The 23,920-nt window shown below is 50.4% G+C and overlaps 2 protein-coding genes and 1 long non-coding RNA gene across 5 annotated transcripts in view; 1 reads left to right on the forward strand and 2 right to left on the reverse strand.

Moving 5' to 3' along the window:
• SMC1B (structural maintenance of chromosomes 1B) overlaps positions 1 to 1,075 on the reverse strand; it is an 82,283-nt gene extending 81,208 nt beyond the window's left edge. The window contains exon 1 of one of the 2 annotated variants that reach the window (XM_061418839.1): positions 900 to 1,075. In XM_061418839.1, coding sequence (XP_061274823.1) covers positions 900 to 1,008 — 109 coding nt within the window. In that variant the 5' untranslated portion in view covers positions 1,009 to 1,075. The remainder of the gene's footprint in view (positions 1 to 899) is intronic. The other variant, XM_061418838.1, reaches the window with a different exon arrangement.
• Positions 1,076 to 1,145: 70 nt separating this feature from the next.
• Positions 1,146 to 12,093, forward strand: RIBC2 (RIB43A domain with coiled-coils 2). Of its 2 annotated transcripts, none has more exons than XM_061418840.1 (7): positions 1,146 to 1,456; positions 2,260 to 2,341; positions 4,431 to 4,775; positions 6,410 to 6,528; positions 7,906 to 8,133; positions 10,541 to 10,707; positions 11,846 to 12,093. In XM_061418840.1, the coding sequence occupies exons 1-7, from the start codon at positions 1,343 to 1,345 to the stop codon at positions 11,922 to 11,924; spliced, it is 1,134 nt and encodes a 377-aa protein (XP_061274824.1). In that variant the 5' UTR covers positions 1,146 to 1,342; the 3' UTR covers positions 11,925 to 12,093. The 2 variants fall into 2 exon arrangements, with proteins under 2 accessions (XP_061274824.1, XP_061274825.1); XM_061418841.1 differs by lacking the exon at positions 11,846 to 12,093 and adding an exon at positions 11,609 to 11,801 and having other exon boundaries at positions 1,156 to 1,456.
• LOC133248525 (uncharacterized) lies at positions 10,264 to 11,615 on the reverse strand. The gene is made up of 2 exons (XR_009736742.1): positions 11,451 to 11,615; positions 10,264 to 11,335 (listed from the first exon to the last, which is right to left on the reverse strand). It is a non-coding gene; the product is annotated as an uncharacterized LOC133248525 (long non-coding RNA).
• Positions 12,094 to 23,920: the final 11,827 nt, after the last annotated feature.

Genomic DNA, 23,920 nt, shown 5'->3' on the forward strand with positions numbered 1-23,920 from the left:
GCAGTCATTTCCATAATATTCCTGCGAAGGTTCCTTGGATCCAAATGTTTGTTCCAGCCCCTTGAAACCAATGTCTTCCTCCCGATCTCGCTCCCATTATGTCTTTTTAGATGAGAAAGAGAAGGGGATATAGAGGAAAGCAACCACGACTAAGGGCAAGAGGAGGAACCCACAGGGCAGAGGAGCAGGGGTGAAGGAGAGGAGAGTCCAGGGTGGAACCCTGGGGCTGGGGCTGCAGGGCGGGGGTCTGGCCTGGGTGGGGTCTGAGGATCATGGAGTTGGGGCAGCGGGTGAGGGCCAGGCTCCCAGGGGTACTGTCTGAGGGCCAGGGAGCTGGGGCGAGGGTGAGGGTGAGGCCCCTGGAGGTGCGGTCTAAGGGTCAGGGAGCTGGGGAAGCGGGCGAGGGTCAGGCTCCTGGGGGTGCATCTGAGGGCCGTGGAGCTGAGGCGAGGGTCAGACCCCTGGGGGTGCGGTCTGAGGGTCGTGGAGCTGGGGCAAGGGTCAGGCCCCTGGGGTGCGGTCTGAGGGTCGGGGAGCTGGGGCAGTGGGTCAGGCCCCTGGGGTGCGGTCTGAGGGTCGGGGAGCTGGGGCAGTGGGTCTGAGTGTCGGGGGGCCGGGCAGCGGGCGAGGGTCAGGCCCCTGCGGGTGCGGTCGGGGAGCCGGGGCAGAGGGTGACGGTTGGCCAGGTGGACGGCGAGAGGAGGCTCCTGCCACTTCCAACCCGCCCTGGACGGAGTCTGAGGGTCGCTTCCCACCCCATCCTGCATCCCACCCCGTCCCTGAGGTGGGTGGCGAGGGTCGAGCCTGAGTCCAGGCCTTGAGGCCTCCCTCATGTTTCCTCAGGCAAGAAGCGGCTTGGCCGACTGCGGCGGGAGAAGACATTCTAGGTCCCGAGTTACCGGAGCCGTTGGGGCCGATGATGCAGGTGAACCTCTTGAAGGGGCCTATGACCTGGCGGCCCCGCCACGACTTAAAGTTCTCCACAAACAGCACTTCCAAACGGCTCATGGCTGCGCTCTCCGAGCCTCAGCTGCGTTCTCACACGCTGGCGGGAAAAGCGCGGGAAGCGCCTCGTGCGGTCTCGCGAGAAGAAAGCGAGAACACGAGCGCTGTGCTGTTTCTTAGCAACCGGAGTTGTTTACGTTTCCGAGGAAACCGAGACTCCATGCCTCTGGGGCAGTGAGAGAAGGCCGATTGAAAGCCTCTTGGGCAGGCTTTCCCACCTGCCCGGACTCCTGGGGAGCCAGCCGCGCTGGGCTAAAGCTTGTTTTATTTTTGTTGTATTTTCTTTTAATCTCGCATGTTTTTGAAACCTTTTAGAATTTCTTAGCAATTCGCAGTCATGGAGGTAGCACAGCCCAAGGACCTGAAGGAGGACTTTGTCCTGGCCAAAAGAAGACATGCGGAGCTGGTCAGGCAGAAACGAATTTTCAACGCCAGGAACAGGATCATTGGGGTGAGACCCTCCGGATCGGAAGGGAGAGGAGCCAGGAGGGAATGGTGGGGGAGGGGAGGGGGACAAGGGGGCGGGGGAAACAAGAGAGGCGAGCAGCGAGCAACAAGAGATGATGAACTGTTGGAATGAAACTTTTGATCCAGGCACAGCTGCGGACGGCTCCAAGCTTTGCCGGGAAGAACTGTTCCACGTATTGAGTTTTCGGAGAATGAGGGAGGCCTCATAACAAGACCGAAAATTGCTCCCTGTCACTTGCCAGACAGGCAAATTGAGTCCTGCAGCGGGGAGCGAGCTTACCTGGAGTTAGTGGCCAGAGACTGGAATGCGGTTCTCCTCTCTCTGAGCCAGACTTTCTACATTGCCAGGGACTTCCTCCAGTCCATTTAACAGACAAATGACAGTAGAGAGAGTTCTTATTTTGTGGCAAACCTGAGCCAGGCCTTGGAGATGAGGGATAAGACGATCCTTGACCTTGTGAAGTTGATAGCCCAATGGACAAGGCAGGCGTTAAAATGGTCACATTATAATGCAGGGAAGTCAACGCAACTAGGGCTGGGAGAGGAAAGCAGAGAGGGCTTCCTGGAGGAGGTGATGCTTAAGTAGTGTTCTGAGGATGAGGACCTACTGACTAACAAAGGGAGAAGGAAGCTCTAGGGAAAGTTAAGACAGGCTGAAGAACCAACAGAGGCACACAAGGGCATTCGGGTATGAGACGATTTGGTTTATAAAAAGATAAGTACGATTGTTATCAACTGAATAAAATTGTCTGGCTCTTATTCTCTCCCATTGTTTTCCTTTCCCAGAGTGACACCACGGCCTGGGATGCTCAGGTTTGTGACCAGAACATAAAAGCAGCAACTGAAAAAGCGAGAGATGAAGCCTTTGGTGAGCATTCTCTGAGTGGCCATTGAGTGGTTCAGGGCTTTAGACCCACGTCACATTCCTCATGTATGTAAAGCCTTGTCGTTTTCACACTCTAGTTTCTTGTGCTCAGTTAACTTAATGCACCAATTCTTCCACACTTGAAAATTAGCTATTGAATTCTATGAGTAGGATATATATTGTGAGTGGACATGTATATTTTTCTCTGTTTTCTTTAAAAACTAGGTATGAAAAACCTCATACACACACATATTCTCTGCCAAAAGCTCAAGACCTTCTACCAGGGACAGTTGGTAACAGTAGACAACACACACTCTTGAGCCCACAGCCCAGAGCTGACTCAGAACCAGCCATGGTTCAAGTAAAAGTGTTCTGGCTTGTGGGTCAGATTCTCAAATAGTTATGAAAATTAAGTAGTGTTCTGAGGATGAGGACCTACTGACTAAGAAATGTCAGTTATGTCCAACAATGTCTTTTAAAGCACCATAAGGATTTTTTTAATAGAAAAAAAGGATACAAAATTATATGTACAATGGGTCATCAATTAAGTTTAAATATATAAATATATATGTTAAAAATATATAAAAATATGTTTAGAAAAAGACACAAAGGAACTATACCAAAATGTGAGCAGTGGTAAATTTGGAGAGATGGCATGAGGAATGAAGTTTACTTTCTTCTTCATCAGCTCGTTTCAGTCGCTCAGTCGTGTCTGACTCTGTGACCCCCGGACTGCAATGTGCTAGGCCTCCTCATCCTTCACTATCTCCCAGAGTCTGCTCAAATTCATGTCCATTGAGTCAGTGATGCCATCCGACCATCTCATCCTCTGCCACCCCACTCTCTCTCTGCTCTCAATCTTTCCCAGCATCAGGGTCTTTTCTTCTTTATAGTGTTTCATATTTTCTTTTAAAATTGTAGTGTAAAAGTAATTGAAACCTGTGATAAACCATAATGGAAAAGAATATGAAAAAGAATATATATATATATATAACTGAATCACTTTGCTGTACAGCAGAAACTAACACAGCAATGTAAATCAATTATACTTCAATAAAATTTTTTACAAAAGTAATTCAAACTTACAGAAATGATGCGACAGACATACATATACCCACCACCAGACTAGATGTGAACATTTTGCCAACCTGGCTTTAGATATCTTATATTAAGAATGATTTTTGAGAATTAAATATTACACAGAAGTAGTTAAAGCTCTCCTCCGTCTTCCCATTTTCCTCTTCTCCCCTCCTCGGAGGTGTGATCATTCCCATGTATGTTTCTGTGCTTGTACACCTCATGTAGGCTTATCCATGACAATATAAAATTTGTGTGTGTGTTTTACATTTTTACATAAAAGATATATTGAATGTATCCTTTTGCAACATTTAAGAAATTCAACAACCTATTTTGGGAACTTACAGGTGATCTCCATACAGAATATTCATTTTAATTGCTTTATGATATTTTCTTCTATGAATTTTAACCACAGTTTCTTTATTCCTCTGCTGGTGGCTGATTTAGATGTTTTTGTTTTTTAAATAATTGCAAACAATGTTAGTGACTCTCCTGCACTGTGTCTCAATGCTCATGTTCCTGGTGGACCTGGACCTGGCATTGACAGGTCCTAGGATGTGCGCATTTTCAGTTTCAGGGGATGTTGGCAAGTTGCTTTCCATGGTTATAAAAGTACCAAGTTACACTCTCACAAGCAGTAAATGAGAAACCTCTACGTTTCTCCACATCCTTCCTAATACCTGCTATTTTCAGCGTTTTAAAATGTTTCTTCAGTTCATTGGATGTTTCCCATCTCGAATGGTTGATGCTCTTTTCGCACGCTCATTGATCACTCAGGTTGCTCTGTAGTGATGTGCCTTTTCCCTTCCTTTGCCCCTTTGTGCTTAGGTTGTTTGTTTTAAAGTTGATTTGTAGGTGCTTTTTTATATTCAGAATTCGAACCCTTAATGGTTGTGTTAACCTTTGGGAGAGTTGGATGACTCTTAGAATCACTAAAAATTATTTTTTGGGGGAGATTCAAATTTCTTTCTTTCCTCTGAATCTTTTGCTAATGAATATGCTGTATCTTTTCTAGCTGCTGTAATGAGACAAAATGACAAGATCGCATGCCTATCAGAAAACCGGGAAAGGAGAGATAGGAAAAATCTCTGTAAAGCTATCAATGATTTCCAGCAGAGCTTTCAGAGGCCGGAAACGCGCCGTGAATTTGACCTCTCTGACCCCCTGGCCCTTAAGAAGGATCGTCCGGCCCGGCAGTCAGATTATGATGCTCGGAATACAATATCAGGAATGCAGAAATTCATGGGGGAGGATTTAAACTTCCATCTGAGGAAGAAATTCCAAGAGGAACAAAACAGGGAATGGTCCCTGCAACAGCAAAAGGAACGGATGATTGGCCGGGAGAACCAAAAATGTGCAGGTAACAGCAGAAGACAAGTGGGTCTCAGTACTGTAACAAATCAACCCCAGTTTTGTTTTTTTCTTGTTTCATTTTTGTCTCTTAAGCCTCACTAATAGGCTACTTTAGCCACATGGCCAAACAAAGAGACATCAGAACCTGTGTTTCAGGATTTGGACGTCTTTAGTCACACGTCCATCACGCAGGAAACACTTTCTGAGCTTGTGGTGTGTCAGGGCGCCCGTGGGGTCCTGGCGCCCAGGGTAACTCAGCACTGGTCTGACCCTCAGTGTGCTCACAGCCTGCTGGGAAGACAGTGGGAAAGACATAGGTCTAGCCTGGGTCAGTTCATGTCCAGTAAGACACTTGGATCATCCCCTGAACCTGACCGTCCACCTCCATCGATGGGAGCTCTGTTCTTCCCGTTGCTCCAGCCCAAAGCAAGCCCTCCTGACTCCTTCCTTTCTCTCCGATGCCGCACGCACTCCTGCAGCAAGTCATCCCGAGTTCCGACCACCGTCACTACCTCCACCACTACCAGTAGACTCAAAGGCCAGCACATCCCAACGGATCACCGAAATAACCTCTAACTGGCCCCCCAGCTTCTGCCCTTGCCTCCCTACACTCTCTTCTCAGCCCAATAGCCAGAATGATCCTGTTAAAAAGTTAAACTGCTGAGGGACTTCCCTGGTAGCCCAGTGGTTGAGAATCTGACATCCAGTGCAGGGGATGCAGGTTTGATCCTTGGCAGGGAAGCTAAGATCCCACATGCCATGGCACAACTAAGCCTGCGTGGCAACTGCTGAGCCTGTGAGCTCTAGAGCCTGCTTGCCACAGTGAAGATCCCACGTGCCAAGGCAAATATATATATATATATATATATATATATATATATATATATATATATATATATACACACACACATAAAGCTGCTACTTCCCTGGTGGTCCAGTGGTTTCGATTCCATGTTCCCAATGCAGGGGACATGGCTTAAATCCCTGGTCGGGGAACTAAGATCCCATATGACTCAGCATGGCCAAAAATAAAAAATTAAGTGGGATCCTTTGTTCAAAACCAATAGCTTCTTACTTTACTCATTAATGATTGTCTCAGTTGGTAAAGAATACGCCTGCAATCTGGGAGACTCAGGTTTGATCCTTGGGTCAGGAAGATCCCCTGGAGAAGGCATGGCAACCCACTCCAGTATTCTTGCCTGGAGAACTCCATGGACAGAGGAGCCTGATGGGCTATAGTCCATAGGGTCACAGAGACTCGACTGAGCGACTAACACACTTACTCAATAAAAACCAAATTTATTTCAAGTACCAGCAAGGCCTTCACAGTCTGACCTTATCTCCTACTACGCTGCCCCCTAAGCCCTTCTCCTTTGGTACCCAGATAAGTGTGCTCAGTCGTGTCTGTAGACATTACCAGGCTACAGTGATGATTGCCAGCACTGCCAGGCACTTGTCTAAGAGCTTGGCTTGAGTTAACTCATCTGTGTCTCCCATGAGCCTTCCATTGCACCCCCCTTCTTCTGATGGGCGCGTGATGAGAAGCGGACCCAGAAACAACGCTCCACAGGGCGCTCTGCACATCTGGGAAGGAGCCCTGGGCAGGCACACACACTTTGACTGTATTTTTCTTCCTTTCAGAGGATCTCTACTTGAAGACAAGGCTGCAGTTTGACGAGACAGCCAAGCACTTACAGAATCTGAAAACCGCCACCAGGAAGGCGGTTTGTGCAACTGTGAAAGAATTCAACAAGAACCAGGTGTATACCCCAGGCCTGTCTGGAGGGGAGGGAAGACACACAGCCACCTCCCTGGGTGTCCCAGCATTCTCAGCGCATCAGTGATAGCCATGGTTATTTTTTTTTTTTTTGGCCATGTCACATGGCTTGCAGGATCTCAGTTCCCTGACTGAACCCAGACAATGGCAGTGAAAGCCCAGGAATCCTCACCACTACGCCACTGCTGGACTCCCAGAATATGTTTTTTTTTAATCTCTGCAACAGTCATCTGATCTTATTAGTCACTGTGTTCAACGGCCCTGTCGGAGAGGCACCATGAACTCAATTGATCAAGAAACAGGCTCAGAGGGAGGAATTGACTTTCTTAGAGACAGCTGAGTACTAATCTGATTTGCTTTGGCAGATGTAAACACTGGACTTCCAAATATTAGAAGTCCAGTATTCAAACCAGACCTGCCCAATCACAAAGCATGCACTTATGTAATATAGTCAGGCTGGCCTCCTTGTTAGTCCCTGCTATGTGAGGGCTAGCAAAGTGCCCCATCTGTCCGATATTAGAGAGAACTGGTTTCATCCTTGACTTGACTTGATGGAGAAATAACTGTAGCCGAGAGGCAAGCTGTCTAGCTAAAGGTCACACAGCCAGGGCCTGTCCCTTCTACCCATCGCCTTCATGTAAGCAGGGATTTGACCAGGAATTTATTTGTCTCAGGGGCTGAGGTTGCCGGGCAGTAGGAACACCTTTTAGAAATCACCACTTCTGCAAATCACTTGGTTGGCGGTTCTTTGTGGCCTGCCGCTGGCCCAGGGTGACCAGGACCACAGGGAAGGGTTCACAGCCCTGTCCTGGGGGTGGGTGAGGCCAAGCCGAGGGGAGATGGCTGCCTAATGGGGGGCGGCCGCTCCCTGCTTTGGCAAATCGCTGCAGACAGACCTGCCAGGATTGTGCACGTGACCAACTGGTAGTGATCCTCTGAGCCCAGCCCACTCGCCCAGCATCGCCCAGGCAGCCAGGGGTCCAGGGACCTCCCCCGTCCATACCTGATAAGTCTCCCCCCACCCGCCCAGGAGCCCTGTTTAGCACATTCTTCCTTCAAGGGCCCCTGCAAGGTTTCCCAGCCTGCGCTTCAGTCCCACCAGGCTCACTCAGACAACATGTTGAGTTGCTCAATCGTGTCCGGCTCTTTGCAACCCCAGGGACCGTAGCCCACCATGCTCTTCTGTCTATGGGATTCTCCAGGCAAGAATCCTAGAGTGGGTTGCCATGCCCTCCTCAAGGGGATCTTCCTGACCCAGGAATGGAACCCTGGTCTCCCGCATGGCAGGTGGATTCTTTACTGTCTGAGCCACCAGGGAAGCCCCTTCAGGGCATTATCCTTAATATCTTCCCCTGCGCAGGCCCTGGAGTCAGCGGAAAAGAAAATTCAAGAGAGAAAACAAGAACAGGAGGACAACCTAGCCGAGATCTCCAACATGCTGCGTGGGGACCTGCTCTCGGAGAACCCGCAGCAGGCAGCCAGCTCCTTCGGGCCGCATCGCGTGGTGCCCGACCGCTGGAAGGGCATGAGCCAGGAGCAGCTGGAGGAGATCCGCCTGGTGCAGAAACACCAAGTCCAGGAGAAGCTGGTGCCTGTCCCCTCCCCCTTCCCCAAGCCCTCAGCCCCCCACTGTTCTCTCCACCACCACCCCTCTCCACCCGCCCCAGCCCTCAGACATGGCTCTGTGCTCCCTCCCGCCTTCCTGGAGCATCTAGTTACAGCCGCTGTCACACTGGGCCCAGAAGCTGCCCTCAGGAGTCTATGTTCCATTTGTGGGGGAGGACAAGAGTGGAGTGATCCCACAGGTGCTGGGTGCTGGGCAGGGGAGGAGGCTGGGGTAGGGGGGCTGAGAAGGCTGGGAGTGAGGAGGGTCATCATGGGACTCATGACCTTGAAACAAAGGTCTGAAGGTGGAGGGAGTCACCTGGGGAGAGGATTCTCTCTGTGGGGGCAGAAACTGCACGGACCACGGCCTTGACTGCAGCCACAGGGTGAGGGGTGGGTAGGGCTGTATTGCCTTGAGGGGCTTCTCTGGAGCCTCTATTTCCTGGCGAAATAGGAGAGTGGTCAGCAGCTGAGGGTGAGGGGTAGGAGTTTTGCAGGAACAAAAGTGCTCCAAGGTCATCTGGAAAGGGGAAGGGGCGAGTGGCCGGGCAGCCCCAGCCCCCCCAGCCCCCCACTTTGAGTCCTGGTCATGCACTTGAAGCAACCCTTGAGTAGGGCCATGCTTGCCTATCATGGGAGAGCTGGAACTCAATGATGGTCAGAGCTTGCCTGGCAAATGGGACCAGGTGGGAGGCTCAGGGTGCCCAGGTGTCTGCCAAGGGGTGTCAGCTGTGGACGCTGGGCTGAACGAGGAGGAAGACACATGGAGTTCAAGGGGCCATTGAGAGGTGTCGAGTCTGCAGACTGGCAGTCACAGTGTGGGGGAACCTCGTGGGAATGAGGGTGTGGAGAAAGAGGGCCAGGTCCTCACTGCGGTAGATGGGACTCCAAGATGAGACTCCGGACGGGGATGGTATTGGCAACGACAGGGTGAAAGCAGAGGTTCCCAAAGCAGGCCGTCTGGACCAGCCGCACCTAGGAACTCAAGAGCGATGGAGATTCTCAGGCCCTCGCCAGGCCTACTGAACCGAAACACTCAGCAAGTGCCCCCTCCCCGCCAGGGCTTCTGATACCCGCCAGAGTTCGAGAACCATGGGCATCATTTGCCCCCTGGGGGGGATGGCTGAGAGACTGGAAGGGGATCTTTGGAGAAGAGGCAGAATCACTGGGAATCAGGAAAAGGGTCATCTCTGAGTATGTTGAAATGACGTGAAATCACGACAGGAAAGAGATTTGGAGACGTTCTCAGACCTGCAGAGGATGGGTGAGGCTCCCACGGGGTCCGCAGATGACAGCCACGCTCCATGTGATGCTGTGGTTGGTGTGAGCTTCCCAGCAGACGGGCACGGGGAGAGGGAGGGACAGTGGCCTGGACCAGGAGATGGGGAGCAGGTTGGGCACCTCACCTTGAGAGGGGAAACAGACGGCAGCCAGGGGGTGAGGCAGGGGAGTTAGCCCAAAGTGGGAGGAGCCTAAGGCTGGCATCAGGATGCAGGGGACATGGCCACCTTCGCCAAGCCCGGCTCTGCCCTTCACAACGGTAGTTCAGCCAGACTGCCTGGCAAGGAAGGTCGGCCATCTGTCCCGAAAGGAGCATTTTTGGTCTGATTTCAGTCTCTGTAGAAAATTAAGAAGCTGCTGCTGCTGCTGCTGCTAAGTCACTTCAGTTGTGTCCAACTCTGTGTGATCCCATAGACGGCAGCCCACCAGGCTCCCCCGTCCCTGGGATTCTCCAGGCAAGAACACTGGAGTGGGTTGCCATTTCCTTCTCCAATGCATGAAAGTGAAAAGTGAAAGGGAAGTCACTCAGTCGTGTCCGACTCTTCATGACCCCATGGACTGCAGCCTACCAGGCTCCTCCATCCATGGGATTTTCCAGGCAAGAGTGCTAGAGTGGGGTGCCAAATAAGAAGCTAGAGAAACACAAACAGAAGAAAACATCCCACGTGAAATCTCACACTCAGAAGACCCCTCTCCCATCCCCCCACGTGCCTTCTGGTGTCCCGTCCCCTGGGCTCCTCTTGAATACAAGGACATAATTTGGAAACTTGAGATCATGCTAAGAATACTCTGTCTCTTAGTGTGGGCTTCTATGCCCCTCTATCGTTCCCAATTCTTCTTTTTTTTTTAATTAGAGCACAGCCAGGGATTTTTAAATATATATATATTATTTATTTGGCTACATTGGGTCTTAGCCGTGGCATGCAGGGTCTTTACTGCACCATGTGAGCTCAGTGCGGCACATGGGACCTTAATTCCCCGCCCAGGGATTGGAGCCGGGCCCCCTGCATTGGGGGCTCAGAGCCTTGGCCACCGGACCACCAGGGAAGTCCCCTCTGGGGCTCTCCTGCTGGGGGATGGGCGGTGGTGAGTCCCTCTCCTCTCCGTAGAGGCTCCAGGAGGAAGAGCGCCAGCGAGACATGGACTGGGACCGGCGGAGGATTCAGAAGGCTCGCGCCACCTTGCTGTTTGAGCAGCAGCAGCAGCGCCTGCAGCGTGGCCTGCGCAGGGCCCTGGACTGCAGCAACCTCAGCCTGGCCAGGGAGCAGCTCCTGCAGTGAGTGCTGGGCGGGGGAGCGGGGGCGCTGGGAACTGGGAGCACCATCGAGGGCACCAGGCCTGGGGAAAGGGGAGGTGAGAGCTGCTGTCCTGCAGGGCCCATGGAGCAACCACCGACCTTTCCTGGACCCCTGGCTCACCTTCCCTGAAGCTTTCCCGCCCACAGGCTCAGGACCTAGGGGTATCTTTTACCAGAGGCCACCCCCCACCCCCGTAGCAGCAGTGAGTGGAGCTCTGGCACAGCCACCCGGTAAAGAGGAGCAGGGAAAGGGCTCAGAGCTAGGAAGCCAGCTGTCCCCACGCAGGCCAGGGAGGGACTGAGGCTCCCCTGTGCCCACATTCCATAAACACCCGTCCCTGGACAGTCCTCACCTGGGCGCTGGCAAAGCCCAGCGGGCCCGGACACAGGCGCTGGTGACGGAGTTCACGGAGGGCCCGGGAGCCGCAGGGGAGGGCTCCAGGTGGGCTTCCGGGAGGAGGCGTGTGGCCCAGACACAGGGGACGACAGTGCCAGCTGCCCACCGCAGGGAGGGCCCGCCAGGCAGAGGGAGGGGCTCCTGAGCTGCCGAGAAGCAGCAGTCTCTTCTTCCCCAAGGACAGGCCCCCGGAGTAGTTCAGACTTCCAACTACAGAAAGTGTCAAGTGCAGATCAGTAGGTGAACCTGTCACTAAAAACACAATTATTTAACTTTTTAACCTCTCTATTCTTCAAGCTCTGGCTTGAATTCAGAGGGGACCCACCAGTATTTTTTCCAATCAGATGTCTGTTGACTGATGGTTCCATCTTTGGGGGCCTAAATGGGGAGAATTAAGAGATCATCTCACAGAAGTCAAATGGGAGGAGCAAGTGTCTTTACAATCATGGAATTCTAAGATGTCCCCACATCTCACACACACAGGTCCCTAGGCTAACCAGCCAGTTCAGTTCAGTTGCTCAGTCGTGTCCAACTCTTAGCGACCCCATGGACTGCAGAACGCCAGGCTAACCAATCAGCAGTGACGAAATGCCCCTTCTTCCCCTCGAGCGGTAGTGCTGGGATGAATTGTGTCTCCTGGGGATAAGACACCAATAAAAAGTAGAACATTTAGGAAGTCAGGCATTTGCTGATTTCTTTTTCTCCTTGTTTTATTATCAGGAAAAAACATATGAAGGAACTCTGTACCAATCATGCCACTGAAGACTATTTCACACAGTTTAATACAGGAAGTCGATAAGGAAAAATTCACCTTCCTTTCCTCTGAACCGTTTATGTGTAAAGCGCAGTTACCTTGAAGAGTCATATCTGTTTAAAAAAAAAAATGCACCCTTTGGTCCAGAAGTACCGTTTGAACTGAATTTTTCCATTGTAGACAAAGCTTGATTAAACCTCTTCCTGTATTTCTATGAGGAGGATTCGTGTCCACTCAGCTCCGCTCCGACTGGCTCCAGAGCACCTCTGAGTGCTGTGGACCCAGGGATGAAGGCCTGCGAGTTAGACTCTCGGTTCAAGGGGTGCATCTCCCACACTCACAGGTGTCATTTTGTTTATTTAAGAGTGTCATGTTTTATTTTATTTGACTGCACCGGGCCTTAGCTGCAGCACGTGGGATGCTTTGTTGCAGCGCACAGGAGCCTTTAGTTTCGGCGTGCAAACTCTCATCTAGTTCCCTGGCCAGGGTCGGAACCCGGCCCCATGCACTGGGCCCACAGAGTCTTCACCCCTGGACTGCCCAGGAAGTCCCCACGGGAATCACTTTACCTGCTTCACGTGGAATGAACGAATTGCTCCCTCACAACAGCCAGGGGCGGGTGTTTTCATTACTCACAGGTGAAGAGCCGGAGCTATAGACACTTTAAATGACTTCCCTGAGGTCACGCTGATGGAAATTGGTGGACCTGGGGTCGAACTCGAAGAATCTGGCTCTCAAGCACTTCTGTCTCCTGGCTCCCGTGCGTGTGTGCTCAGTCACTTCAGTCGCATCTGACTCATTGCAACCCCGTGGACTGTAGCCACCAGGCTCCTCTGTCCATGAGATTCTCCAGGCCAGGATACTGGAGCCGGCTGCCATGCACTCCTCCAAGGGATCTTCCCGACCCAGGGATGGAACCTGTGTCTCCTGCACTGCAGGAGGATCCTTTACTCACCAAGTCCCCTGGGAAGCCCCCTGGCTCCCATAATGAGACCCAAAACCAGAATGGCCAAAAAGGCAGAAGTTTATTTCCTCCTCTTGTCAGAGCCCTAGTTGACTGGTGCTGCCTCACTGCCCTGCCACGTCCCGTGACGTCGTCACACTGTGGCCGGGAGGAGAAATCGGGAAGGAAGAGGATATGCGGTCACGTGCAGCACACCCTCTGGGCCACGGCTCTCGAGAACTGGACGGTTCACCTCTGCTCACACCTTATTGGTCAGATTGCGGTCATGTGACCATGCCTGGCTGCAGTGGAGGTTGGGAAGCTGAGCTGCCTAACCACGTGACAGGCAGCAATTCCCTAACGGTGTAAAAGATGGAAGAAGACCTACTGGGGGACAGCTAGCTGTCTGCCAAAGGGAGACTCGAATGCTGATTTGGAATTTGCCAGAGGGGAGGTGAAGGGAGGCAAGTTACATGGGGGAGGGTGGGTTAAGAAGGGAGTTTGTCCATCAGTAATGGGGTCAGGATCACTGGGTCACACCCAATTACAGCTCCTCCTCCGTGTACGCTTCTTGATACACTCATGGCCAGTGACAAGGGGCAGCTGTTGTTCTATACACTTCAGTCATGTCCAACTCTTTGTGACCCCCATGGACTATAGCCCGCCAGAATCCTCTGTCCATGGGATTCTCCAGGCAAGAATACTGGAGTGGGTTGCCATTTCCTTCTCCAGGGGATCTTGCTGATCCAGGGATCGAAACTGGATCTCCCGTGTTGCAGGCAGATTATTTACCATCTGAACCATCAGGGCAGCGCTTGGTGGCACGTCATCATTAGCCGAGATGGAGCCGGATACACCTGTGCTAGCAGCTCAGCTCGTGTTCCGTCAGTGTCTAAACACAGCTTCGTTCTTCCCACGCCCAAAAACCTTCACTGGCTGAGGTTTGTTAGGTTTTCCCACATGGATCAGTTGGAGCTGGACCCCCTTTAGGGAAGCGGGTTGAGGGTGCATAGTTTCCTGGGGCCGCCAGTAACAAAGTCCCAACACACTAGGGGAGGGGGCGCCTTAAACAGCAGAAATGTGTGAAGTCCAAGAGGAAGGTGTTGGCAGAGCTGCTTCCTTCTGCGGGTCAGCAGGAGAACCTGCTCCTGACCTCTCTCCCAGCTTTGGGGGTTTGCCAGTGGTCTTTGGTGATCCCTGGCTTGTAGATGCATCACCCACATCCATGCCTTCCTCATCACATGGCGTTCTCATTCTGCTGAGTCTGCGTCCAAATTCTCCTCATTTTTAAGGTTGTGGTTGTGCTTGGTTGCAAAGTCATGTCGGACTCTTGCGACCCCATGGACTGTAGCCTGCCAGGCTTCTCTGTCCATGAGATTTCCCAGGCATGAATACTGGAGTGAGTTGCCATTTCCTCCTCCAGGGGATCTCCCCGTCGCAGGGATCGAACTTAAGTATCTGGCATCTCATCGAACTCAAGTATCTGGTGTCTCTTGTATTGGCAGGTGGGTTCTTTTACCACTGAGCCACCTGGAAAGCCCACTTATAAGGACACTAGTCATATTTGATTAGGGTCCATCATAATAAGTTTGCCTAAACATTATTAGAGAAGGAAATGGCAACCCACTGCGTTATTCTTACCTGGGAAATCCCATGGACAGAGGAGCCTGGCAGGCTATAGTCCATAGGGCCAAAAGAGTGGGACACAACTTAGCGACTAAACCACCATCAAACTAATTATATCTACAATGACCTTATTTCCAAATAAGGTCACGTTCTGAGGTACTAAAGGTTAGGACTCTAACGTAACTTTCGAGGGAGGGACACAATTCAACCTTTAACAGGGGGAATACAGAGGGCCCCCTGGCCCCAGTGGTTCCCAAGATAATCCTATTAAGAATGTTGTGGTCCGGGTTGAACAAGCCATGCTTCAAGGAGAATACTGGTTGAGTGACAGCCTCTGTGGATTGTTCATCTTCCTGCTTTGGGGCAGGGAGATAGTGATGGAAGGTGATGTCCGTTCATTCAGTGCACACTGCGTGTTCTTCACGTTCTGGATGCTGGGCCAGGCCCTAAGCTAGGATCTCGTACAGGTTAGTGGGAGACCCAGATATGGAAGTAGGTCCTGGCCCAGAAGTGGGGGGTGGGGGGTGGGCACAGGCTAGGAGGGAGACAGCACCAGGAGGACGCTGCAGCCATCAGTAATACTAGTTATGGCCTCGGAATCACGCAGTGATACTAGTTACGTTCGTGGAATCACGAGCCGGAAGTGGAGAGGCTTGTTTTGACTCTGAATTTCACATCCTTCCGGAAGGTATTCCGCAAAGACAAAGCTTGAAAACTGGACACTTGCCTGCTTCAAGTGCGCCCTCTGCTGGTGATCAGCAGTACGGTACATCCCCAGACAGGAAAGCCAATGAACCCCGTGACTGATTGGCTACTGCACACCGGTGGTGGGCAGGTTCGTGCAACACCCGCGCATCACTGGGTGTTGCGATTGCCATCCTGCTGAAAGAAAACAAGAGAGGTGGAATAATCTGACTCTCCTTCGAAAGCACAGCCAGGGTCCAGGCGTGGTGGGACCCTCGCCATTGCTCCTCTGAATGGCCCCATTACGATTCTATAGACATACAAACTCAAGAAGTTTGGGTTTTTGCTTTTTCATTTGTTTCCCAAAACTTATTGTGAAAATTTTCAAATATTCAGGAAGACAGTGGTATAGCCAAACAGTGGGATACTATTCTTTGCTTAAGCTATCAAGCCGTAAGAAGACATGAAAAGTGGTGCTGGTGGTCTACTTGCTCAGTCGTGTCCAACTCTTGCAACCCCATGGACTGTAGCCCACCTGGCTCGTCTGTCCATGGGATTTTCCAGGCAAGAACACTGGAGTGGGTTACCATTCCCTTCTCCAGGGGATCTTCCTGACCAACGGATCAAACCCATGTCTCTCCTGCGTTGCAGGCAGATTCTTTACTGACTGAGCTACAAGGGAAGCCCCAAGAAGACATGAAGGAGCCTTAGATGCTTATCACAGAGCGAAAGAGGCCAATCTGAAGAGACCAGACTCTGAAGGCTTCTCTGATGGTTCAGTGGTTAAGAATCCACCTGCCAACGCAGGGGACGCAGGTTTGATCCCTGCTTGGGAAGCTGAAATCCCACATGCCGTGGGACAACTAAGCCAATGAGTAAAGCCCCCACACCTGGAGCCCGAGCTCTGCAACAAGAGAAGCCCCGCGATGAGAAGCCTGCACACCGCAGCAAAGAGTAGCCCCCACTTGCTGTAACTAGAGGTAGCCCACGCTCGGTGCAGCAACAAAGACCCAACACAGTCAATAATAATAATAATAATATTCAATGGATGCCAGGGATTTTGGGGTGGGGCTGGAAGGGGAGCACAGAGACTTTTTAGGGCAGTAGAGCTATTTTATATGATGCTCTAGTGGTGGATATGACTGAGCACAGGGTATATAATCCCAGAGCCAAATTCCCTTGTCTTTCCTCCTATCCCTATTTTACAGATGGCCCAATGGAGAAAAAGCACATGCAGCGCTTCATGATTGCGTAATATAGACTCGAACTGTTATTTATTGGCCACGCCTTGCGACATGTGAAATCTCAGTTCCCCGACCAGGGATTGAACCTGCGCCCCCTGCCTTGGAAGCATGGAATCTCAGCCACGGGTGGTCAGGGAGGTCCTTGCACCTTTACTCCTGTCTGGGTCCTCTTGCCCTGATCCTGCTTTGTCCCAGAATCAATTTGTGGAGGGTGATGTAATAGCAAGAATCTTTGAACAATCAAGACCCTAAACACTGCACAGTATCTGTTTTTTTTTTCAAGCTTAGTGTCATTTTATTTTTTACCTAAACACTGTGTAGTATCTTAATGGCAAATAGAGACTTCACCAATAGAACACATTTATTGATGAGGTAAAGAACCCGCCTGCCAATGCAGGAGACATAAGAGACGCAGGTTCAATCCCTGGATCGGAAAGACCCCCTAGAGAAGGGCCTGGGAACCCACTCTAGTATTCTTGCCTGGAAAATCCCATGGACAGAGGAACCTGGCAGGGTACAGTCCATGGAGTCGCAAAAGCCGGACACGACTGAAGTGTCTTAGCACGCGTACACACACTGATGAGGTAACAGAAACAGAAGTTGCACACACACAGTGTGTTCAATAATTTCTGTCTTTGCACAAACACACATCAGAAACTTGTTATTTTACTTCTCGGTGTTTTTACTAGTGTCTTCCCCAGCCTATTTCTTCTGGCCTGCCCTCCTTTAGGAAAACCTAGTAAAATTATGTTGCTGTTACTTGTCACCACTCAGGGCTCACCACTTCTGACTTTGCTAAAGGATAGATTGACCAAAGAAATAATTTGGAGGCATGTTTTTATGTCGGTACCTCCTTACCTGCTCAGATGTTATATGTATAACTTGTGCATCGGTTCGTACCCTCTAAAAACTGTGTTCCAAATGGAAAGAGTTTTCATTGGTTCTTGCCCACACCATTGCCTGCAGAACTTGGCCCTTTTGTATCATCTGCTCTTCCAAGATTCTCATCCAGTTTTTAATAAGCATTTTCTACAGGAAAACATATATCCTCAGCATGAGAGGCTGGTGTGAAATCATTCGACGCAATTATTTTTAAAACTTTTGGCGAATCTTCTTGCCTCTGCTGAGTGTTTTTCTCTTGCTTTTGTCTGTTTTCCAAATATGAAAATTGCAGCTCTCATGGCCAAGTTCACACTTGGTTCACATAGCTGAAGTGTAAAATGCTCCTCCATCATCTCTGACAGCCCAGTCATGCGTGGGCCACGTTCCTTTGGCTTCCAAATGTCCCCCAATATGGGAGCTGTTCCTGCGAACCCAATACCTACTATGCGCCTGGGCAGGAACTCAGGGAAGTGTGTTCCATGGATCGTCAGCTCATCACAACAACCGCATGGTCGCATGGTCGCTATTTACCCTCCTTTTACAGATGAGGAAGCCGAAGGGCGGAGGTCAAGCAGCTAGCTGTGGGCGGAGCTGGTTTCAGACCCAGAGAGACTAGTTCACCATCCCTCTCCTTACCCTGAGTGTTCCCTACCACTCTTTGCTACTGAACTAGGGAAGAAGCTTTGTGTTCTATCCAAGTTAATCACTAAAGGGATGCTGCCTACGAGCTTAAATTACACATAATGGCCCATCTCCGGGAATCCTGCCTCCCAGGGAAGGAGCATGAAACTAAAATACCTTTGTTTAGCTCACAGGAACCCTCCTGACCAGGCCCAGCTGTTACTGGCCGGGGTTCTTGGCCCCCTTGCTGCTGTGCTCTGCTCAATTGCCCAGCTGTGTCTGACTCTGCGACCCCAATGATTGTAGCCCACCAGGCTCCTCTGTCCGTGGGATTTCCCAGGCAAGAATACTGGAGCAGGTTGCCATTTCCTACTCCAGAGATCTTCCCAACCCAGGGATCGAACCCGTGTGTCTGAAGTCTCCTGCACTGGCAGGCAGATTCTTTGCCACTGAGCCACCCAAGCTCTCGTTGCCCTCTATAATCAATAGAACTTGATCAGAGGCCAGACAGGAAATTCAGGCGAGACTTTACTGGGGGCCCTGCTGCAGCAGTGGGGGGTAAGAACAAACAACAGTTCCCTTGCTGACTCGCTCCCTGAAGGGCGGCGCAGGGTGTGCCCAGGGGAGAGGCGGGAGGGGCGGCTCAGGGGGTCGTACCCCCTTAGCTGACATTTAGTGCAGGGAGTACGCACAAGACCTTGTTTTCTGCTACCCCTTTGCTTTTGCTCCGGACTTTTCAAAGTAGCGCTTGGGTTTTTGGTCTCTTTGTATTCTTTTGTCCAGAATTTGCCTTAATTGCATAGCACGCAGTTATTTTTAGTCTGTGTATTTTCTTTGCGTTTTGTTGCTAGAGGAGGGGTGTGTCCAGACGCAAGCAAGGCAGCAAAGAGTCCCAGGTCCCAGGCCTGTCTCAGGCCTGTAAATGATAGCAGGAGGAAGAAATTCACACTCCCCCCCCCCACCCCCACCCCCCGGAGGCTGATGAGAACCAGGAAGTGTTTGACTTTACTCCCCTCCCCTTTTAGTAGAAAAGAAGTTCAGTTCAGTTCAGTTCAGTCGCTCAGTCGTGTCCGACTTTTTGCCTGACTTCTAACTCAGGCAAGTTGGATCTTTGGGACAGGAGTCCACCATGATCTCAGCCTGCTGGCTTTTCAAGTCGAGTCCCTACTTCTTGCCCCAGCAACTCGTCTCTTGATTTACTGGCCCGTAGAGCAGCCAGCAGTACAAGCTGGGACTCAGTAACATTGCCAGCCAGTCCCGTTTCATGGACACAGAGCACTGCGCCTTCAAAAGCCATCGCTCTCCCTCCAGTCCTACCAGCTAATAACCGCTGGCGTCTCCAGGCAGCATTGTAGACCACAGTCAACTGACATGATGTCACTGGAGCTTTGTAACAGACTTGTGAGATAAGCAGCTGTCTATTACCTGAGTTTACAGAGAATGAGGTTTAGAGCGGTAAATAATATCGGAGCATAAGAAGAGCAGGGTGGGGATTCAAACCTGGCTCCTGCAGACCCCTGCTTCAGTGGTCAGGCCGTCTGTCCTCAGAGAGAGCCCCAGTTCAAGCAACAAACCCCCAGAACGGGTGCCGCGGGCAGTCTCCATCTGTGCCAAGTGCTATGTTGAGTATACATTCCTTTCGCATATTTCCATTCCTTGCAACAATCCTCAGAAATCAGATTGTCTCCATTCTTTGCAGATGAAGTCACTGATGTGGAGGATTTATGCCTCCAAAGAATGATGAATATGTCAGATTGAATATCCTAAAAAATCCACCCACTACAACTCAACTAGATCCTCGATAAATTATACCAAGCATTTTATATGCATTGCTGCGCTCACAAGAGGGTAAATGAAACCATGAAAAATGTGCTCACACACAATAAGGAACAGCAGACTGAAAGCAGAACAGTGGCCAGTAACAAGAAATAGAAGTTAGAGCTGCTCTGGTGACAAAGGCTGGTAACAGGAACCTAGAGCTTTGGGGATTAATGGTTTCATTAAAGAGACTCTCATTAAGGCAGAGCATCAAAATTGAGACCTCTGAGACTTTGGAAGGTGGCTACACCCTTAGAGAAAATGCTGGAAAGCAATGAGTCTTCACTGTGGCTGAGAGAGTGACCATGTGGTGGTTTTGATGGTGATGGTGGTGGTGATGGTGGTTCTTGAGAATTCACACCCAATATGCTCACTCTTACAGAGCCCCAGAGTTTTAATTTTTCTAACAGGTTAGAAAAATCCCCAGCAGAAAAAATTTAAGTGTTCTCGGATTAATTTTGCATCCATGGTACCTAGTAGAAGCAAAGACAAGTAAGCTCTGGAAGAAGCAATCCCAGTTTAGACTTCTGATTCCTTCCCAGATTAAACTTGACCAAAGACAAGCTCACACAAACAGAAAAAAACGTACAGTTAAACAGAGTGCCGTGAGTGTCAGCCGAAACAACCACCCATATTTAAGTCTCCCTAGAACTTTATTATTTTTTTAAAATATTTAATTATTTCCAGCTGAGTTGGGTCTTAGTTGTGGCAGGCGGGCTCCTCCCGTGGCTCAGGGGCTTCTGTCTAGTTGCAGCACGGGGCCTCCGTAGCTCCTTGGCAATGTGGGATCTTATTTCCCCGACCAGGGATCGAACTCGCATCCCCTGCATTAGAAGGTGGATTCTTAACCACTAGATTACCAGGGAAGTCCTCTTAGAACTAGATGTTGAAGGTATCAGATAGAGGTATGTTAAATATGGGTCTTCTGCTTCCAGACTCAATGGAATAATTGACTATCTCTTCTGCTATAAACAACAGAAAATTGGACAAAATAAAACCACAGCTTTCAGACGCTGGACAACAGACTGCACAAGACTGAGATCGCCAAGGGAAGGGAACAAAGTGAGCTGTACAATCACTCAGGACTTCCTCCTAGAGGCGTGGCCGTACCTCCGCAGGGGGAGGCGACACCCTCCCAACCCCACCAAGCAGAGCGCACTCACTGAGCTGAGCTGAGCTGAGGAGGCAGAGCTCAGGGTCAGGGAAGCTGAGTTTGTGGAGCAGAGTTACAGCGTGACCCACCAGCCCCACTCCTAGGTGTATGCCCAGTAGAAGTAAAAACATCCCCATCAAACACCTGTACTTCCCCAGCAGTCCAGTGACCAACACTCCATGCTTCCAGTGCAGGGGATGTGGGTTTGACCCCAGGTCAGGGAACTAAGATCCCACATGCTGCAAGGCATTGCCAAAAACTATTAAATAGAATAAAAATAAAAACAAAACCTTGTACATGAATATTGAGAGCAGCTTTATTCACAGTAGCCAAAAAGTGAAAAAAAAAAAAACAAACAAATGTCCATTGACGAGGAATGTGTAAACAAAATGTGTCTGTGTATACACACAGCAGAGTATTATTTGGCCATAAAGAGGAATGAAGCCTGACTGCCACCGTGCAGACCCACACTGAAGACAGTGTACTGAGAGAATCTAGACACAGAATGCCGCATTTTATCATTCGGTCCACAGGAAACGTTCAGAATAGGCAATCCACGGAGACAGAAAGCAGGTTAGCATTCTTCCAGGAACTAAAGGATTTTGGAGTGATGAAAATGTTCTGAAATTAGATAGTTGTGAAGGTTGCATGACTCTGTGAATATATTAAAAACCATTGAATTGTATACTTTAAAAGGGTGAGTATTATGGTATGTAAACTGTATCTCAATGTTTCAAAAGCCCATGAGTTACCATCACTATATGCACTAGAATGGCTAAAATTATTTAAAAATTTATACCAAGTGATTGTCAAGATGCAGAGCAACTGGAACTGTAATTCGTTATTGGTGGAAAAGAGGCAGTTTTCACGTAGTTGATGTACATTTAACAATACATTTAACCACATATTCAACATTTAACAAAGTAACCATACATTTAGGCTATGACCAACTATTGCAAGAGAAATAAAATCATGTCCACAAAAAGACTTTTACAGTAGGGCTCATAGCATCATGATTCATAATAGCGAAAAACTGCAGTCAGTAACGGAGAAGGCAATGGCACCCCACTCTAGTACTCTTGCCTGGAAAATCCCGTGGGCAGAGGAGCCTGGTAGGCTGCAGTCCATGGGGTCTTGAAGAGTTGGACACGACTGAGCAACTTCACTTTGAATTTTCACTTTCATGCATTGGAGAAGGAAATGGCAACCCACTCCAGTATTATTGCCTGGAGAATCCCAGGGACGGGGGAGCCTGGTGGGCTGCCATCTATGGGGTCGCACAGAGTTGGACACGACTGAAGCGACTTAGCAGCAGCAGCAGCAGCAGTCAGTAAAACTGTCATCACCAGGCGATCAGATAAACAAATGTTACACCTGTACCACTCTCTGAGTAAAAGAAACAAATCACTGATATACCCAACAAAGTGAATAAATCAGAAACCATGGTCAGAAACATCATGCCAGACCCCCCAAAAGTACAGAAATACAATATCTATGTGTGAGACTCTAGAATGAACAGAAGTATATGTTTACTGAGGTCAGGGGACGGAGGTTGACTGCAAAGGGTGTGGGGCGGTTGTTTGGAAAGATGGAAATGTTCAGGAGGAAACACAATGACCTGCCCCCCCCAACCCAAGCCCCATCAAGACGGCCAAAGGAGGGGCCTCAACACACCTGCTACGAGGCAGCAGCAAGTGAGGGTGCTGGCTGCCCACACCAATGTCCACCAGCAGGGGGCGTTTCTGCATGGCCTGCACCAGCTCCTTCCCCGTGCGTCTCTGGTCTCTCCAGGCACATAGACGGGGCTGCCGTGGAGGCTGTGGGCATAACGGGCTGTGACAGCCAGTCTGCAGTGTTGGCACAGTGAGGCAATGACAGGTCCCCTTGCTTCTTGCCTCGTCATGTGGGCAGGTGGTGGTCTGCAGGGTGGAGTGGGATATGAAGCAGGCGCCTTTTAGGTACACTTTCCGAACAAGGCACCTTCTTGATCACGTCCAGAGTGTGTGCATGATGTTAACACATGGATGAAAAGAATGTGGAATAAGCCTGGTTGGGAGCAAGACCGAGCTCTGAGGAGGAAGTAGTTTCAGGGTGGGGCTTACCCCTCTGTGCTTACCCCCACCTCGCGGGGCCCAGGGGTCAGCCCCAGGTTGATACTGCCGCATCCTGGAAACTGGTTACCCCTCTGCCCAGAGCCAGCAAAGCTGGTTTCGCTCATCCTGTGGGTGGGATGTCTGCCTCCCTGGTTTCTTCTGCCAGATGGAAGATGAGACCGGCGCCTCCGGGGTCAGTGCTAGTGCTGGCTGTGGCCCCAGTGTGTGGACGTGCGTAGGGAGGTGGGAGAATGGGAGGCCTGTGATTTAGTGGGTCTTCTCTTTTTTACCAGAAGTTCTAGAGAGCTTCCGAACCCACTTGTTCTAACAGGGCTCGAAAAGACTTCAACCCTATTGTCCACAATTGCTGGGGGCAGAACATTCCAGAGCCCGCTGGAGACAGAAGCAGCTGGAGCCATCCCCTCCACAGCAAGCTGACCAAGAACTCCTCACCCCGTAAGGTTCCCACTGAGGCTCTTGGGCTCAACAAATACGCCTTTGTTGACCCGATGTCCAGTCGGAACTCAGGGGATTGGGGATAGGCTTGACGGCCTTCCAGGCCTCCCTGGGATGGAAGCAGAGTCCAGCCAGCCCCCATGAAGTCTCATACTCAAGGTCATGCTGTCCTCGGCTTGCTCATGTGGAAAGTGACCCAGAAGGGCCTTTTGGCTCCAGATCCACCACCGATGGCCCCAGTTTCCTCATTCCCAACTCAAATTCACGCCCAGGGAGTCTGACTAAACCAGGTCATCCTTTCAAATGGCAGTTCAGAGGTCACGGCCCCAACCCTGGTCCCTTTCGATGTAGCCAGGGGGATATGGCCCAGAGTTAACCATTGGTCCAAAGAGTGGTGGCCTTGCAGCAACAACAAAAACACCCAGCAAAATAGCATCTGTAGGTGCTGTGCTCGTTGAGGCCAGAGCAGTACTGACAAGGCATATTCAGTGATTAAAACTTTCACGAATCTGTAGTGTATT

This window comes from Bos javanicus, chromosome 5 (genome assembly GCF_032452875.1).
Source record: "Bos javanicus breed banteng chromosome 5, ARS-OSU_banteng_1.0, whole genome shotgun sequence".
Lineage (NCBI taxonomy): Eukaryota > Metazoa > Chordata > Mammalia > Artiodactyla > Bovidae > Bos > Bos javanicus.